The sequence below is a fragment of the Polypterus senegalus genome, chromosome 1 (assembly GCF_016835505.1).
Source record: "Polypterus senegalus isolate Bchr_013 chromosome 1, ASM1683550v1, whole genome shotgun sequence".
NCBI lineage: Eukaryota > Metazoa > Chordata > Cladistia > Polypteriformes > Polypteridae > Polypterus > Polypterus senegalus.
In genome coordinates, this window is record NC_053154.1 from 38,410,837 (window position 1) to 38,429,659 (window position 18,823).

General features: G+C 34.5%; 1 protein-coding gene across 4 annotated transcripts in view; it reads right to left on the reverse strand.

Annotated features, from left to right (window-relative positions):
* The window catches only part of LOC120524983 (butyrophilin subfamily 3 member A1-like), a 56,935-nt gene that overhangs the window by 23,902 nt on the left and 14,210 nt on the right, over positions 1-18,823 (reverse strand). Inside the window, exons 2-12 of one of the 4 annotated variants that reach the window (XM_039746916.1) lie at positions 16,793-17,002; positions 16,574-16,702; positions 15,892-16,242; positions 10,647-10,925; positions 9,297-9,401; positions 8,510-8,581; positions 6,973-7,011; positions 4,870-4,941; positions 2,363-2,401; positions 2,035-2,085; positions 1,577-1,642 (exon numbers count right to left, since the gene is read on the reverse strand). In XM_039746916.1, coding sequence (XP_039602850.1) covers positions 1,577-1,642; positions 2,035-2,085; positions 2,363-2,401; positions 4,870-4,941; positions 6,973-7,011; positions 8,510-8,581; positions 9,297-9,401; positions 10,647-10,925; positions 15,892-16,242; positions 16,574-16,688 — 1,189 coding nt within the window. In that variant the 5' untranslated portion in view covers positions 16,689-16,702; positions 16,793-17,002. The remainder of the gene's footprint in view (positions 1-1,576; positions 1,643-2,034; positions 2,086-2,362; positions 2,402-4,869; positions 4,942-6,972; positions 7,012-8,509; positions 8,582-9,296; positions 9,402-10,646; positions 10,926-15,891; positions 16,243-16,573; positions 16,703-16,792; positions 17,003-18,823) is intronic. The other 3 variants (XM_039746909.1, XM_039746902.1, XM_039746923.1) reach the window with 3 other exon arrangements.

Genomic DNA, 18,823 nt, shown 5'->3' on the forward strand with positions numbered 1-18,823 from the left:
TGAGATATTATCAGTACTTACCTGTACATTAATACTGTGATATGATTTGCGGTTTATGTAATCAGGCTCTGTTGGACCTGCTGGAGCCTTTATCCTCACGTGTGTACAGTCAATGGCTCCAATGACGTTAGGAAAGCCTGACAAATTAAATTCAGTTACTTATCAGGTAATGATTTATGTGCTGTAAATGAGTAGATGTTTAAAGATTAAGCACCATTAATTCCAAAGAAAGTTTCCTTAATGGCAAGAATTCCTCGGTGGCCAGGAAAGGTAATGAATATATTTAAAAGGACTTTAATGCAACGCAAACCTTCCTGATTTCACGGCACACTGTAGCTTTGCTTAAATGTTCAGCATCCCCCACACTGTACAGAAATGAACCACTGGCAAAATAACACAAAGCGATACACAAAGACTGTGCAACCGTAAGGGCTTTAGAGCGATGTGTGTTTTTAGAAATGTAAGGTTCCAATAACTGACACAAATATGCAATACTGTGTCTACTAAATCTATAGCCAGATAAATAATCATCCAAAATGCAACGGATCTATCCTGGGCCAAAGTAATTGTGGAACCTGTTGCCTTAAAGCTCTACGAATGAGCCTCGCTCCCTCATCAACTGGATTATGAATAAATGGGCACGCCATGGTTATTCATGTAAAAGCCTTCAATGCACTCCTTGTCATTTTATACTTTCTAAGTAATTAGAATCGCCTGCATGTAATCTGTAATAATTTTATATTGGAGGGTCGATGTGTGCGAAAGAGGGAGAGAACAGCAGCAGAATAATCCCAGCCCCGCAGAATGTCGTGCTGTGACATCACATGGCTTGTCCAATCATATTCATCAAGCTAAGCTAAGCTTCACAACTAACCTGCCACAGAGCAGGCTTGTCCAAGAGCATATGTTGGCATAGTAATTAAGCGGAGCTTCAGGTTAGCCTCGTTCGTGGAACCGAATTTGGAGAAATTAAGCCGGGATTATAGAAATAAGCCTGGATTTTGAGGTTAGCGCGCTTCGTGGAACAGCCCACAGCTTACTTGACCTACAAAAACATCCGGTTCAGACAAAATACATAAAGGGCTTTTTCTCATTCTCGTTTCTTGCATTTTCTTTTCTGATAGGTGAAAAAACATTTTTTCCTTTTAAGTTGAAAATCAAATAAGTGTCTCTTTTTCTTTTTTAAATGATATTTTCTGAAACAAAATTTCAAATACCAAAAAGTACACAGACCATTTTGTGTTTCCAATTTGTTTTTGCATATTTTGATTTTCTTTTGTGTATTTAATTTGCTTTTTCTTTATCTGATTTGTTTTTGCATATTCCGTTTTTTTTTTTTGTGTTTTCATTTGTTTTTGCATTTTCTGATTTGTTTTTTCATATTCAGCTTGTTTTTGCATTTTCTGATTTGTGTTTGTGTTTCCTGATTTGTTTTTGCATAATCTAATTTGTTTTTGTGCATTGCACTTCAGGGTCACCGTAGAAGAAGCATGTACAGAATAACTGCATTGTTTTTAACAGTAATGAAAGAATAACTCCCAAATGTTTTCTAATGAAATACATTAAGATAACTCACCGCTATAAATTTTATCACCGTTATCGTTCTCTGAATCATGAGCCTTCCTGAAAGAGGACTTGGTAGCTGTTAATGCAAAACAAATAGTGTTACTTCATAATATTTATGTGATTTGCATATTACTACTGTCTTTTTTATAACTTAGCAAATAAACAAGTAGTTTTAACAAGTAGTTTAACAAGTAGTTTTTTCCTCAGTAATAAACTGAGGAAATATGTTTCACCATAGAAAATAATAAATTATTGTAGATATACTGAATTTAAAACATCTCTATAATAATCTCTTGATTGCATCTTTACATGACAGAAAAACAACTCAGCTGCATATACTTAAAATACTATTTGGGAATACTTTTTTAAACTTAAGGAATTTATGCATAATGTTATATTTTAAAAACAAGAACATCAAAATTACTGCTGACATTACAGTAACTGAAAATAAAATTTATGAACACTTACAAACATTTAACTTCTCTTCTGTCTGTCTCTTCTTTGTTTGAGGCTTATAACCTGATAAACAAAAACATTTAATAAATATTTAATGTTTTGTCTTTAAGTATTTTTTAATATAATCATAAATTGGGAACACTATTGTAAAAACTCACTTACACAAAGTAATGTCAAAGAGGCCAAAATATTCAAAAACAGCAGTTTTATTAGAGAAAACAATGAAGGAATGAACAAAAATAGCAAACAAGTAGAACATAAATAAGAAAAACAAAAATATCTTACTCTATTACCACATGACTTTATCACTGCCATCTTTGATCTGAAATTTGATCTGTACCTTTATTTTGAATGTATTCCTTTTCATCATCTTCTGCATCTGTTTTAGAAGCAAACACACAATAAGGAAGAAAAGAAGTGTGACTTCTAATACATGTAAATGGAAATAAAAGTCCAAAACAACTGAATTAGGGTGTACCAAATTAACATAATTTTAACAAAAATCTTTGACTGCTTATCAGACAGCCCTGGGGTCACAATCACTCCTAACCAATTAACAGCTGTGTTTGGTGTACTCCCAGATGGGCTTAAATTAGAGAAAGACAAATTGATTGCAATTGCTGATACCACAGTCTTAGCACATACACTTATCTTGCTTAACTGGAAGAATCTCAAGCAACCTTTTATAAGTCAGTGGCAAATTGATTTTCTGTATTACTTGAAATTGGAAAAAATCTAATTTGCACTTAGAAGATCTGTTCAAAACTTTTTTTAAAATATGGCAAGATTCAATTAATACAATTTTAGAATTAGCGCTTACATAGGGACAAAAGGACGTTTTTTTTCTTATACTGCCCATGCTGTTGGTTCTCCTCTCTTTCTTTCGAGTGGGGCTTGGATTCTGGTTTGTTGCTTTCCTATTTTAACTATCTGATTTTTTTTCACTTTTCACTTTTGTTTTTCTAGTTTTACCTTTCTTGCATTTGTGTGCTCACTATGAAGTCATTTGTTGTATAAGTTCGACTTGATTGTATGCAATGTTATTTTCTTCAAATAAAATTTAAAAAAATGCCAATAGTAACACCAGTTCAGGTTATGTTCTTACATAATGACAACCTCATATTTCATATTGTTGTACTGAAATAAGAAGCCATCATAAGAGTGTTCAACAAGGTTTTGTTATAGGGAAATATTTCACTGCTATACAGAAATAGGCAAAGCAATCCGTTGAAGTCTTACTGCAGTGTTACTTTTTTTTTCCAGTAAAGGAACCTTTGAGGGCTAACCACATAAAGTGCATTAACATAAAAGGTGCACCTGCTTTTATATCATTGTCTCAAATGATATAGGGTTTTGACAGGGGAACTAACCCTGTTGGAAAAAGAGAGAGATGAAATTAATGGAGAATGGGACCAAAGGGAATAACTTGCTTCATTGTTGCATATCAATGCTTTATCCCTAGAAGAGTTAAAGCACCCTTGGTGGTTTTAAAGTGGTACTTTTCCTACAATTAAAATGCACTGTAATACAGTGAAAAATGATGCAAAAGTGTAATTAGTCAAAAAAGAACAAACTATCTGATGAAATTTTCAACAGGAGCTCCTTTTACAAAAAGTGACAGACAATTGATGGAGTTTTTCATCATCAGTACTATAAAATATCTAAACATCTTTTCTCTGCAACGGTGCAAATTGCAGATTTGTGGCAAAAGAAGAAAATTCAGGAAAAGTTTTGTTCATATACTATACATTATGTCGGCTCTCCTGTATTTTCAAAACCATTCTGTTCAAATATAAATGGCTAGCACACCATCATAACTGCATATGCTGCTTATCCCTGCGGATCTATGTAAGATTCTTTAAATTTTAACTTGCTGCTATGTAACCCAGTTGATTTGCAGTTGATTTGGAGCGTCTATTCTCTGCAAACTAGCTACTCAACACTAAGCACATAGACTTTCTTGCTGCCTTATAATATTCTCTCATTTTTTCATTACTTATTGTTTATATGTTTTGAGAAAAGTTCATCACAATGAAAAAATATTCAATGTGCTTTCTGATTGAAGAGCATTGCACAATAATATCTATCTCATCCACATCCAACTATGAGAGTAAACTCTAGTTGATCTATTTCAGCAGCTAACTTTGGAAGGCATCTTAACATATCTGATTCTGGCAACAAATGAGGAAATAATAACAGATAAAGATATTATTTTAAACTGACATAATATGAGAGGTGTTTTATTATTTGCAATATAAGAAAATAATAAATCCTTTAATAATATAATGTATAATGTATTGCATTATCTATAGTATAACAATACTAAAATCCTATATTAACCAATTATAAAATTGTATTGTGTTTTATTATCTAAAAGCCAAGAAAATTATAAATGCTTTAGTAATGTTATGTATGAGGTACAGTATTAAATTATCTAAATGCCACTTATGGCATTTTGGGTGGACACTCTGAAATTCCCCTTGGGATTAATAAAGAGTTTATATAATTTAATCTAATTAGGTAACATTAAACTAATGGCTTCACAATGTCTTCAAATGAGTAACATTTTATTAAACTAAATATTCTTTATTCTGATCTGACTGAGGGCGTCTTTATACAGTCTCTCAGATGCAAACTAAAAAGTATGATGTGTCATCAAGTGAATAACTGTATACGGTACATCTTATTCTTAATTGCATCATTTTTACTACAGGGTTTTAATTTGATGTTAATACTTTGTTTATTTTCACTTTATTCTCTACAAAGTGTAGTATGAAGAGAGTGTAAGCATGTTTTCTAATGAGAAAATGGGAGCAGATGATCAAAAAACGAAAAAAAAAATCATACCAGAAAATAATACGTTAGTCGTCTTCTTTGGACACTTTGAAGCTTTTTGCTCTTTAATGGTATTTTGATTGCCTAAAACGAGAGATAAATTCAGTGTCTTTGTGATGCTAGAAAACTTTCCATCTCTTTAGAAACTTGTATTGTAATATTTAAAAATAAATGTAAAAATTCATAAATAGAATTACACCCGCTCTCACAGAACTCCTCAGATCTGGATTTCATTCCTGAATTAAAAAAGCATTAACACTAGAATTACCAGAGCCAACGAAAAAACTCGTAATTCCGGGCCCACCTTAAATCCCTTCGCACCACTCCGTCAGCCTCTTTTGTCTTCTAAATGTGTCAATAAGCCCAAGCAGCAACCAGCCTTATACCATCCCCCCCATCACCTCAGAACGGCCAAAAAGTTCTCCCAGTTCCTGCCTTGATTGATTATCTGGGAGTGAACTACTCAGAATTGTAAGGGGAAATAACTTGATGTGCATTTTGTGGCTAAACAATCTATGTAAACAAATCGTTAAAACAGAAACCTTTTTCATGCTTTAATAATAAATGACAAAATGTACACATGAACTATATAATATATAAAGGCTGATGTCCAAATATCAAATAAACACTTCCATAAAAAGGGCAACTACAATACAACAGCTTCCGTGGTGTAGTGGTTAGAGCTGTCGATTTATAATCCAAAGGTCGGGAGTTTGAAACCAGCTCCCTGCAAGTTTACTGTTTTGAGTAGTGAGCTGCTCTTATTGTTACTATTATACAATAAAAACATACATTTCATTAGAGTCTGTAACTGCCGGTGTAAATTCATAGAACTTGTAAAAGTTAGCTTTTTTTTTTCACTCTTATTTTCTCAGTCACGATCATGACATAACGTTCAATGCCCCATGCCCCCACCCCAGATCTGACGCATTTCCCAGCTGCTTCATTCTGTCAGAGGCAACTCCTATGCCCACTGTCCCTCATCTCTTCGGGAGTCACTCACAAACACACACTCAGCCATCTGGACCCCTGACACGTCTCCTGGTTGCTAAAGTGCACTTTAAGTGCTGTGTCTGCAAATGGTAATCACAGAGCTGCTTTTACATCAGCTCCTCCAGATCGTCCTGTCCTCTTCAGACAGGTCTCGACCACCTGGGGAGGGTGTCTCTGTCAGGTCAGGACCCAGGGGCATTACACCATTTCTACAATGCGTGTCTGTGTCTCGTATGTTATGCCAATTTTAGAATTAATACATTGGCTTCATTTTCTTATTGCTTTCTTTTCAACTTGCCTTTCAGAAAGGCAAACAAATTCAAGATTATACTTGCTCAAGTAGTATTTTGTTAAGAGTTAAGGTTTAAGGTCATTGTTTAAGTTTAACCAATGGTATTCTTTTTTTAAACTCCTTTGTGTTGATTTTACATTATTTTTATGATTCAGTATGCATTTACTTCATGATTTATGCATTAATTTTATAATTACATTTTTTAATATTAGATGTGAATAATGGCGATAAATTACATATATTTTTGTGAATAATTACTTATTTTTTTAATCATTTCGAAGCCCTGATAAATATAAATATATATAAATAAATAAATGGCCACCAGAGAGCGTTCCAGCTCCCCAACACCCGACACAACACAGGTCCGTACACAATTGCAGTAAATAAAGGCTTTCATTTGTGGGAAACTCTTACTTATAAGAGTTTCTCACACCACAAACACAGTTCCAAAGCACACAATAATAAAACACTCTGCAAGTCTCTTCTTCCTCTCCCTGCCTCTTCTGCTACTCCCAGTAAACTTCGTCCTCTTCCTCCTCCCAACTATAGATACTGGAATAGAGGCAGGCAGCTCCTTTTATGTAATATCTGTAAGTACATTCCAGTGTCCCGAAGCTGTAGCTGGGAAGTATTTCTGGGTTATGCTACAGCCTAACCAACAGATGTGGAACCTTTGCAATGAGCAACTTAATAAATAATTTACCAATAAGGCAAGATTTAAAATTGTTTACAATCAGAAATGTGTTTTTACTAAAAATAATGTGTACACCTGCATATTATATTTTAAAACAAAACTGAAACATACAATGGAAGTAAATCCTAATGTGTACCTTTCTTTTGGATGTATTCCTTTTCATCATCTTCTGCATCTGTTTTAGAAGCAAACACACAAAAGGAAGAAAAGAAGTGTGACTTCTAATACATGTAAATGGAAATAAAAGTCCAAAACAACTGAATTAGGGTGTACCAAATTAACATAATTTTAACAAAAATCTTTGACTGCTTATCAGACATCCCTGGGGTCACAATCACTCCTAACCAATTAACAGCTGTGTTTGGTGTACTCCCAGATGGGCTTAAATTAGAGAAAGACAAATTGATTGCAATTGCTGATACCACAGTCTTAGCACATACACTTATCTTGCTTAACTGGAAGAATCTCAACAATGTCTGCAACGGTGCAAATTACAGATTTGTGGCAAAAGAAGAAAATTCAGGAAAAGTTTTGTTCATATACTATACATTACGTCGGCTCTCCTGTATTTTCAAAACCATTCTGTTCAAATATAAATGGCTAGCACACCATCATAACTGCATATGCTGCTTATTCCTGCGGATCTATGTGAGATTCTTTAAATTTTAACTTGCTGCTATGTAACCCAGTTGATTTGGAGCGTCTATTCTCTGCAAACTAGCTACTCATGTCTCATGTCAACACTAAGCACACAGAATTTCTTGCTGCCTTATAATATTCTCTCATTTTTTCATTGCTTATTGTTTATAAGTTTTGAGAAAAGTTCATCACAATGAAAAAATATTCAATGTGCTTTCTGATTGAAGAGCATTGCACAATAATATCTATCTCATCCACATCCAACTATGAGAGTAAACTCTAGTTGATCTATTTCAGCAGCTAACTTTGGAAGGCATCTTAACATATCTGATTCTGGCAACAAATGAGGAAATAATAACAGATAAAGATATTATTTTAAACTGACATAATATGAGAGGTGTTTTATTATTTGCAATATAAGAAAATAATAAATCCTTTAATAATATAATGTATAATATATTGCATTATCTATAGTATAACAATACTAAAATCCTATATTAACCACTTATAAGATTGTATTGTGTTTTATTGTCTAAATCCCAAGAAAATTATAAATGCTTTAGTAATGTTATGTATGAGGTACAGTATTACATTATCTAAAGTATAAGAAAGTACTAAAATCCTTTATTAGCCACTTATGGCATTTTGGGTGGACACTCTGAAATTCCCCTTGGGATTAATAAAGAGTTTATATAATTTAATCTAATTAGGTAACATTAAACTAGTGGCTTCACAATGTCTTCAAATGAGTAACATTTTATTATACTAAATATTCTTGATTCTGATCTGACGGAGGGCGTCTTTATACAGTCTCTCAGATGCAAACTAAAAAGTATGATGTGTCATCAAGTGAATAACTGTATACGGTACATCTGATTCTTAATTGCATCATTTTTACTACAGGGTTTTAATTTTATGTTAATACTTTGTTTATTGTCACTATATTTTCTACAAAGTATAGTATGAAGAGAGTGTAAGCATGTTTTCTAATGAGAAAATAGGAGCAGATGATCAAAAAAAGAAAAAAAACATACCAGAAAATAATACGTTAGTCGTCTTCTTTGGAGTCTTTGAAGCTTTTTGCTCTTTAATGGTATTTTGATTGCCTAAAACAAGAGATAAATTCAGTGTCTTTGTGATGCTAGAAAACTTTCCACTGGTTTATTCTCTCTGCATCTATCTTCTTGTCATTGTTAACCAAGTCTGCCATCTTGCTTTCTAATAACCAAACCAATGGAGATCATTTTACTCTCATATCACAGTCTATCCATAGCAGAACTGTATACTTACTTGCACTGGCTTATTTCACAGGCTTTCCTCTATGGGTTTCATGGTCTGTTTTAATAATACCACTATAACCCATCAAATATTAATTATATCATTTACATAGAATGTATAGTAATCTGTTTTGTTAGAAGGAAAGCTTGTGTTTTATGTATACGACAACTGTAACCACACAACAAGCTATGAAATTACTGAGTATTCTTGATCCTCATCAGACTGAGATAATGATTGATATAAAAAGTAAGTACCTACTATATATAATCTTGCCAGAAATGTCTGTAAAATGCAAAATCTACATAACTATGACAGCACATTTTGTTCTACAACCTCTTCACATTTATTAATACATTTTTGCATATACTCTGACATCTAACAGATGAATGGCAATGTTTTATACTAAAACAGATTGAAAAATAAAAGTTGGTAATTGGGGAATCCACCCTTATTTTAAATAATTACACATTTCTACCTAAACAATTATGGCTTCTTAAGCATAATTAAACACTTAAATTAGAGAAGAATAACAGAATAAATTACCTTTTGAGCGATACTTCATGAATATAACGCACAAGAATGCAACTAGTAAAATGGCTCCTGCCAGAATCAAAAGTAATAACTTATAGTCAAGATACTGGTCCTTTTCTGCAGAATAATGAGAGAGACACAGTAAATTAAACAAATCACAGTCCATGATACAAACAATTGCTTACAGAAATAACTCTGAAATTATACCTTAATGTATACAGATGTTAGGACTGCTGCAGTGCCCTGCATTCATGATTATTTATACTTGTCATTTTACTCCATTCCCATTTCTTTGTTTAGTCAGTCCTTTCAAAGTCCCTGACCATGTGTGATCAATTAGGTCTCAGCTCTTTGTTCTTTTGAGTTTCTTGTAGTTTAGACTTCAACTTTTCACTAGCTTTCAGTTTGTTTTTCTGAAATTGGCATTCAAATTTAGACTTTTGCATTTCAAGGATTGGTCACTTTTGAGTTTTAGATTTCTCATTTGGTTTCCTTTCAATCTTTGTTCTTTATGAGTTTCTTCTTTTTGAGTTACAGTTACATTTTTTCTTTTGTTTTTATGATGTTTTAAGAGTTTTTTATTCATATTTTCTTCTTTTTGGCTTGTTTTCTATATTATTCTGTTTAGTTTATCTTTTAATGTATTGGTGTTTAATTCATTTTGGTGTTATTAATCCATTTATTATTATATTCTTAATTTGAATATGAATCAACTGATGATTTTTTGAGCTCTGGGATGGTTTTTACAAGTTGTGGAAATAATCACAACAGTGAGAGGCTGAGATGGATTTGTGCAATGCTTTTCACCTTATTCTGCTGAAATAGCTCTACCCTCCAACAACTCTAAACTGGATTAAACAAATTCAGTAAAAGAAGGATGGAACTATGTAGTTATGTTGTATATGGTTTTACATAAGTGTGTATATGGTTTATGGGCTCAAATAATGTCATTTCTCAGCCAAACCAGAGGTTGGCACTGTTGTCTGAAGCTTTCTCCATTTATCCCTCTGTAGACCAGCCAAATAACCCCCTGCTCCAGTAAGACTACAAATCCAGTCTCCTGATGATATCACTTCTGCCTCCCAAAACTCTCCTCTTGGTGACATCACTTCCGGTCCAGGTTCATGATATCCCGCCTCTTCCTATCTACTCCATATAAATAGAACAGCCATCAGAATGTTAGTCAGTTCTGTTGTGGACTCCTTTAAAGACGTGTTTATTTTTTTGCATATATCTGAATATATGGGGTGGCCATCCCCAAACCTTTTTATGTCTCAAGTCTGCTTTATTATAATGGGAAGGTGACTGGAGTACGTGAATTTCATAGCACAATTTCTAAACTAACACCAAAAACTTCCTTACCTTTGTAAATAGTCTTCTTCTCTTCGAGTCCCTCATCAAGTTTAACAATGCACGAAATACCTTCAGAAGATCTGTCAGCTAGTCTCAGGTGGCTTGTCACTGTAAACAGATCCCCACTGTCACGTTTTGCTGAAGTTTCAGAGTTAGCAGTTAGGTCTTCACTGTTGACATCTTGCCACATTAACTTGGGCTCTGGGTACCACCCAGAAGTTTCACAAGTTAGCTGGGCCCCTTCAGGTTCAGTTTGTCTGAGAGATATGACTGGTTTAGAACCAGTAGCTAAAAAGGAAGAAAAAATTATGGCAGATATTCATTGTGAGATATGCAACATTTTTTTCTTTTTTAATTTGTAGTGGTGTATCTGTACTCTAGTTAGTTGGTAGGAAAAATAATAGAAGACAAATGAGATGATTTACTTTCTAATGATGTTTCTGATATAATCAGAGTTCTGGACTCTTAAGTGTAAAAGGATTCAGTTTTCTATAATAACGTGTATAAGACTAAAACATATATATATATATATATATCAAAATACACAAATAAAATATACTTGACTCAGGGTTTAACATGTTATAGTCATAATTTGTAGTCAATACTGTTGATGAAATTTAGATAATTCTAGTCTAATGTTACATTAGACAGGATACAGTACACTCACATGCCCATATGCGTATACTGGGATAATTTTAAACAATTCTTAAACTAACTAGCACATCTTTAAGATGTGGGAAGAGCTGAAGTTAAGGGAGGAAACGAAACGTCTTGCAAACACATGAAATATGGACACATGGAATTTGACCCAAGTATAATGAAACTGTAATTCAGCAAAGATCGGCAGAGTGTCTCCATGGTGTCCCTATTAAAATGTATTGTTCTTAAATTCATTAATTTGATTAGAAATGGTACGTATATCTACAGAATATGACCATAAGCGGCATTTGCAAAATGATTAGCATTATGAGTTCATACTATGTTGTGCAAGGTTTACTGACATTTTGATTTAACAGTCGTACAAAAATCTGCCCACTCTCTGGCAAATTTATCTGATTGGATTGGTACAGTACTATCTATCACACTAGTAGCTTGTTTTACTGTTTAATGTATTATGATAAGGTGCAAATAATGTTATTTTTCACAGCAATAATCCCAAGATAACTTAAATCTACGAAACCCTACAAAAGTATGGCAAGTTGAGATTTTGGACTGGAAGAAGAGATAGTGTAGCCATAAAGTCAGAAAATCAAAAACAACATAAATATGTTTGCCGAGGCATAACAAAATATATAGTCAAAGGAGAACATGCCAAATCCTTAGAATTATTAAGATCTTTGGGAAGCTAACAAGTAAAAAAAAAACAAACTCCAAATTATTGCAAAACCTGTAAAATAGGCACATTAAAAACCCTGAAGTTATGACAATAACCTTTCCTGTCATCTTTAATGAAACAGTAGGCCCCAAGTGCAAGAGTAATCTTGCAAGTACTTATTGACCAATACCTGCAAGTCAATCAGTTAAATGGATTTTACCTAAAATGTAAATACAATAATGATAATGTGAAACATAAAAAAGTAAATGCTATTGGAAAATATAACAAATATTACAAATGTTCTGCTAAAAATGGTGGAAATAATTTGACTTGAGGATCAGAAGATTAATCATAAGTCAGAAAACACACAAAGTTCTTAAACCACTAAATCCATCCAATCTATCATCAAACCAAAACAAAATCCAAATTTGCTAAAGAATACAATAACAGGAAACTGTGTGCTATCTTGATGCTAAGACTGCACAGTGATTATGCATAAAACTCAGATAAAGAGAAAGGAAATGGCACAAACATTGCACTACTGACATGATGTGTGACAACCTCTAAATACATGAATATGGTGACACTGTAACAACAGTATCACAAAATGGTGTTGCCTGTAAAAAACAAAATGGTGTCAGAAAAACAAGGAAATATTCAAATATTCAAATAATATCAAAATGAAAGTGAAACAAAAGATTAATTTCAGAATTGGATTAGGCATCCAAAAATAACATTGTACTTATGCAATTGTTTTGAAATACACCTCCTAAGCAGAATATAGCCACAACAGCAAAGATGGAGTGCAGAACAGCTCAAGCTAAAATTCCTTACTCTTGCTCAAGACCTACAAGGTGATGGTGGTGACTGACATGTCAAGGAGACCCCAGAAAGCAGCTTTCTCAAATAATTTCTTTCCTGTTTAACTGTTCTCTTGTGTAAGATTATGCCAAATCTAAAAAAATAAATTACTGTTACTACCTTGGTCACCAAGATTTCTAAGCTGAGCAGTCAAAAGACTACAGGCCAAAAATCTTTAGGTAGTTTGATGACATGCCTAGAGGTATGAAAGTTACTGAGGACATTAATAAACATTTTCAAGATTATAGAAAGCAATTTGCATATTAAGCCAACCATAATTCATCATTTTACATTTTCTAAATTTAATATAAAAAGATTAGTGAAATCATGTGACGTTTTCATGCAACACTCATTTCTCTTCAAAATCATACGTTATATAGTATACATCATTTAGTATATTTTTTTTGTCTGTATTAAGAGAATACAGTACAACAATGACACTCTTATATCAATAAAACCAATTTAATGAGCATATACATCAAACAAAATACCTTATATACATTAACTCCGCTAAGAACAGCATAAGTTCAGTTGTGTGTTAGCACTCGACAAAGAAAGCCTATGTAATGGTGCACACTTACAAACTGTAAAACTGCATAAACATTCAATTGCCAGCAGAATCATGACATGATTAGGGCCATCTTAACGTATGGGCACTGGCTGGGGGGCCCCAGGAGCATAGGGGTCCATGATGTTTCTAATACCTATGTATGTTTCTGTTTTGAGGTCAAAACAGGGGCCACAGCACAATACTTTGCCCGAGGGCATATGATGCTGTTAAGACAGCAATGTGATCATGCAGGAGAAGTCCTATTCCTTCCATGTATTAGGTTAGATACTGGCCATACTTCAAAAAGTTGATTCCCATTCATCTTGCAGAGATGATAATTTCCAATAGTTTTAGCATTTGCTATAACTTTAAGTAAATCTCAAGGTCAGAGTTTTGACCATGTTGGAATATAATCGTGGTCCATTAGTGAGCGAAGCAAACTTTTGAGGGTGAGTTAGGCTGTCAGAGGTGGCCAGGGAGGCACGACCCCCTAGTAATTTTCTAAACTAGTTATTATTACCATTCTTACAGCAATTGCAAAGTTAAGAGGATTACAAACCTAATACAGAATCACTACTTCCCTGTTCTACAGTGTTCTTCTAAAGTAACTTTAGGATTTTTACTCCTTCTTTCACACTTTCTCAACTGTCACCTACTACTAACATCAGGCAGCTATGCCACTGACAAAAACTGGAAGATATAAATAGAGGTAATGTTCCAAACTGTGATTTTAAGTCTAAAGCTAATATAAATACCGGTAAAATTCTGTCACAACAAATATCTTTACAACTAAATTTTCATTACAGCGAAGTATTTTTATGATCCCGACATTTTCCCCATATGATGCGAGTCTATAGAAATCTTGTTACTATGAAGTACAATCAGCAGATACTTTCATTACAACAAAGTGCCCAAAAGACCTTGAAATGCCTTAATGAATCATCCACAGAGCAGCTAATTCTGTGGCCGCAGCTCAGTTGTGCACAACGATCCCCCAAACAAAAACATTGTAATTTTTTTTCTTTCTTCAAACTTTCCTTGTACTGTTTTTTTTTCTTTTTGCACCTTTGCTTATTGCTCGTCAACATTTGAAAATCATCCATTGGAATTTAACTCATTGTTACCCTCCTATAGAAACAGTAGACATGAAAAAACAATAACAGTTTATATTAGAAAAAAAAAAACTTTACATTTTTGCAGCTCTCGATTGCGGAAAAAAGAAAAAAGACGTTGCCAGTGAATTCGGAATTTCGCCATCGCCGCTGTCAACTTTCTTGAAAGGCAGAGCAAAAAAAGAAGAAAAATCTCGGTTTGCAAACGTATGTGAACTGCTGAATTTGAACACGTTGAAGAAGCAGTTTTTATGTGGTTCAGTGATGCTCGTTCAAGAAACATTCCTATTAATGCGGCATTCATTCAAGAAAATGTGAGGTTTGTAAACTCTCTTGGGACCTCCCCCAACTAGATAGCACGCCAAAGAGTGTCCCGAAGTCTGATCTCCGCGTCTATGGAAGACTGTTTATCTGTTGCCGGCGCAACAGCAGGCTCAAAACTATGCTGCGTCTCTCCGCCAAAGCAAACAGAAAAGATATCAATGGGTGATGCATGGAACATTGTAAATGCAGGTAACAGGATTACTTGATCACTGATCTTGCCACGACCCTGCCTGAATGCTGTGTCTGTGTATAGTGGCAGATCACACTGAATAAAGCTGGTTTTGCTAAAGTACTGAGACTCAGCCTCATGTTTTGGGGTGTAAGACAGGTACTTATAGCGTGACCCCGATCTTTAATTGTCTTCCACAGATGCTGCAATAACGCTTCGGGACACACTTCAGTGTGTCGTTCCTGTTGGGTGGGGAGTGGGAGTGGGGGTGGGGGTCTCAAAAGAGTTCAGAAACCTCACAATATGAAGAAGAAAAAAATTATTCAGCTCCTGATTGATAACTGTGCTGCCCACAACATACTTTCACATTTAGATAATGTTTACGTTGAATTCCTCCCACCCAATTGCACAGCAGTGCTTCAGCCATTGGATTTGGGCATCATTTGCACCCTGAAAGTGTATTATCGCAAGGAAATGCTGAGAAAAATTCTTGTCAGCATAACTTGTAGGCAGGAGGAGATTAAAATTAACGCGAAAGAAGCTATTGAAATGATTGCAAATGCCTGGGCGCAAGTTAAAGAAAGCACTATAGTAACAAATACAGAATCTCATTACAACAAAAAACGGAATTTTACCTATATATTCTTAATATAAAATAAATAGTATCAGTCTATCATTGCTAAAAAGGCAGTTGCAGAAACTCCTTCCAGCTGATTACATAAAATAAATATTCTTATGCATAAAATTGTGGAAGTACGTAAATCAGAGACCACTCTTTAATAAAATGGCACTTGTAATCTTCCACCTTACGTCACTGAAACTTTCATTCAACAGAAGCAAAAAATCACAGCACCAAATTAAAAATGATTAAAATTATGATTGGAGAAATAAATATATAATAATGAATGAAATCTCTTTCTCACCTGTCACTTGAAGCTCTGTCACACCAGCTGTGTATTTGAGATCAGAGGATATGACAGAGCACCTGTACTTCTTCATGTCTGAAAATTTCACATTGGTCAGTTCAAGGGATAAATTCCCTTCCGATACTTTCTCTAAGAAGAGTCTGACCCTTCCCTTGTATACTGGGCTTGTAGCACTGTTCGCCAAGTTTCCTCTATAGTATATGATCACAGGAATTCCATCTTTTACTTCATGCCATCTCACTTCCATTTGTTTAAAATCATCTGGTTGGGACAGGTGGCAAGGCAACACAACTGAGTGGCCAATACTGGATGATACAGTAGCTTGTGGAATTGTAATCTCAAATGCATCTGTAAAATAAACATTATTTATTGAATGGGCAATCATTTTATTTTAATAATAGAATCATCAAATGTAAAACAATAGTCCATTCCAGTAAATAAATACTGATTACATATTTCATAACTTCATGTTTTGATGAATGTGTCATTATTTTACACATACTCTTCATAATTAAGTATACTAACTACAGTGTTCTGTGTTCTTGTCTCAGTGTAATATATTAGTAATTTCAAAGTAAACTGTCTGTACAATCAGAGAAACAATTCAGTTCTTCGCGCAAAAGATATTTACACTTAAAAGCTCAGGTCATCTTATTTCCTCCTACCTTATTTTACTCACCTGTCCAGCAAGCACAAATAAACAGATGAACCAAAAAGCCAGCTATTATACTGTGTTGGATTGTCAGAATCTTCATTTTGGGAATGCAACCACACATGCTCAGACTCCTGTACATTGCAACTCACTGTGCTGACAACACAAACAAAAACACAAACATTATTACTTAATGAAGAAGGTTGTTGCATAGAACATTCCGAGCAGGTTCATCCGCCATCTTGCCTGGTGTGGTGGAAGTGACAATTCTCCAGGTCTGATGAGGCTTAAGGCGACCCCTGGCGGTGGCCACGGGTCCCAACGGGTTAAAATCTTTTTGTCCCTTTCCCGTGGTCCTCTTTTTATCCAGGGCGGTTGCCCTCTCATGACCCGGAAGCTATACATGTCTCTTTCTGGTTCCTCCAGGCATCCCGGCCAGGTAACGACCCCGGCAATCTGCCACAATATATAGATATATACACATACATACATGCATGCATGATTTACTTTTATTTGTACAACCCCTGTAAAAATGAGCACTGATATACTTCCAATGTCATTTCTTTCCTTCAATTACTATAGTTTAAAAATATATTTGTTTTCCATGCTAAAAATGTATCATGCAACTTGGCAAGCTGTTTTGTTTTTCAATCTTATTATTATTAGTTTAAGCAGACTATCCATCTGCCTCTAAAACATGCGTTATACTCCAGTATTCTCTTCAATTTGATTGAGCCATGGTGTTACTTTGTGTCTACATCAAGCTACATGAACGTAACATTTTCATAAAAAATGTCACTATGCATCAACATGGGAGTCACTCTAACTAAGGCCTTCGAAGCAAGAAGGTCTGAAGCATAATGTCAGCCAGCCCAGACTTTCATTCCAGTCCACAGAACCACATAATGTTTCTACACAATTGCACAAAGATAAAGAACCATTTTTTCAGGGCCATAAATTGCATCTTTCTTGGAGAATATTTTGTGGCACCTACAGCCATAGACAGAGACCCTTTCCCACCTTTACTTAAATCTACCTTGCATCATAGTCTGGTACTTTAAGATCATTCTTTTTCTTTTACAAACTGGAAGGAAGATTTTTAGAATATAAAATTGAAGATAACATAACTATAATCTGTTGTCATGTTCAACCCACACTTTAAATCATATGCTGCACATATGGTGCACTCCTATTAATAATTTCATATACTGTACCATCCATTTTCCAAGTCAAATCTCTCTATGTCAAGGAGACATTATGTAAATATGTCAACTACAGCCAAAAATGTCATTATTTTCATATAATTCATCCATCCATTTTCTAACCCACTTACCTATGTCAAAGTTGTAGGGAGCTGGTGCCTATTCCAGGAGCATCGAGCACAAGGTGATAAGCAACCCAAGAGGAAGTGCTAGTCTATCACATGGCAACGCTCTCATACTGGGCCAATTTACATATTCTGAATGTCTTTGGAAGGAATACCCAGGCAAGCATGAGAAAAATATACAGACTCATAGACAGGGCTTATCTAACCTAGCCTACTGGAGCTGTCAGGTGATTTCAATAACTACTGGACCACCAGTGCGGACCATCAGTGGTGGAGTGGTGGCTCTGAGGCTAGGGATCTGCAATAGCAATCGAAAGGTAGTCGGTTCAAATCCCGTAATTGCCAATAGGGACTCTGCTCTGTTGGGGCCTTGAGTAAGGCCTTTAACCTGCAATTGCTGAGTGCTTTGAGTAGTGAGAAAAGCGCTATATAAATGCAAAGAATTGTTACTATTGCCACCCTATTTGGTTATAAGGTTTTTGGTTAGTTAATATAAGAATTACACTTTACAGCATTTGCCATAAGAGGTTATGGCCAATTTTGTTTCACACTTCATAAACCTGTGCAGTGTATTTAATAGCAAACAAATTAATGCTTTTATTAGTATATGTTAAGACAAAAGAAAAATACTTTTTTACTATTTGTATTGCATATAAAACGCAGGTAATACATTTCAGAAAAAAAATAACTTAGAGAGAACACTGCCATTACAAGTCAAGTCACCATGCAGTATAACAGGAGTATTTAAATACACATAATATATAGACTCAAGATCCCTTTCCTGTATTTTTTTAAAACTCGCCTTAAGTAGAAAGCTGATATTTAAAAGTACATCCATTCCCAGAAAGCATATTTATAATGAACCATGGGTGCCTTCAGATGGGGAGACACAAAACCAGATCCACCATATTGTGATAGATAAAAAAAAAAGTGCTTTGGATACGTACAGT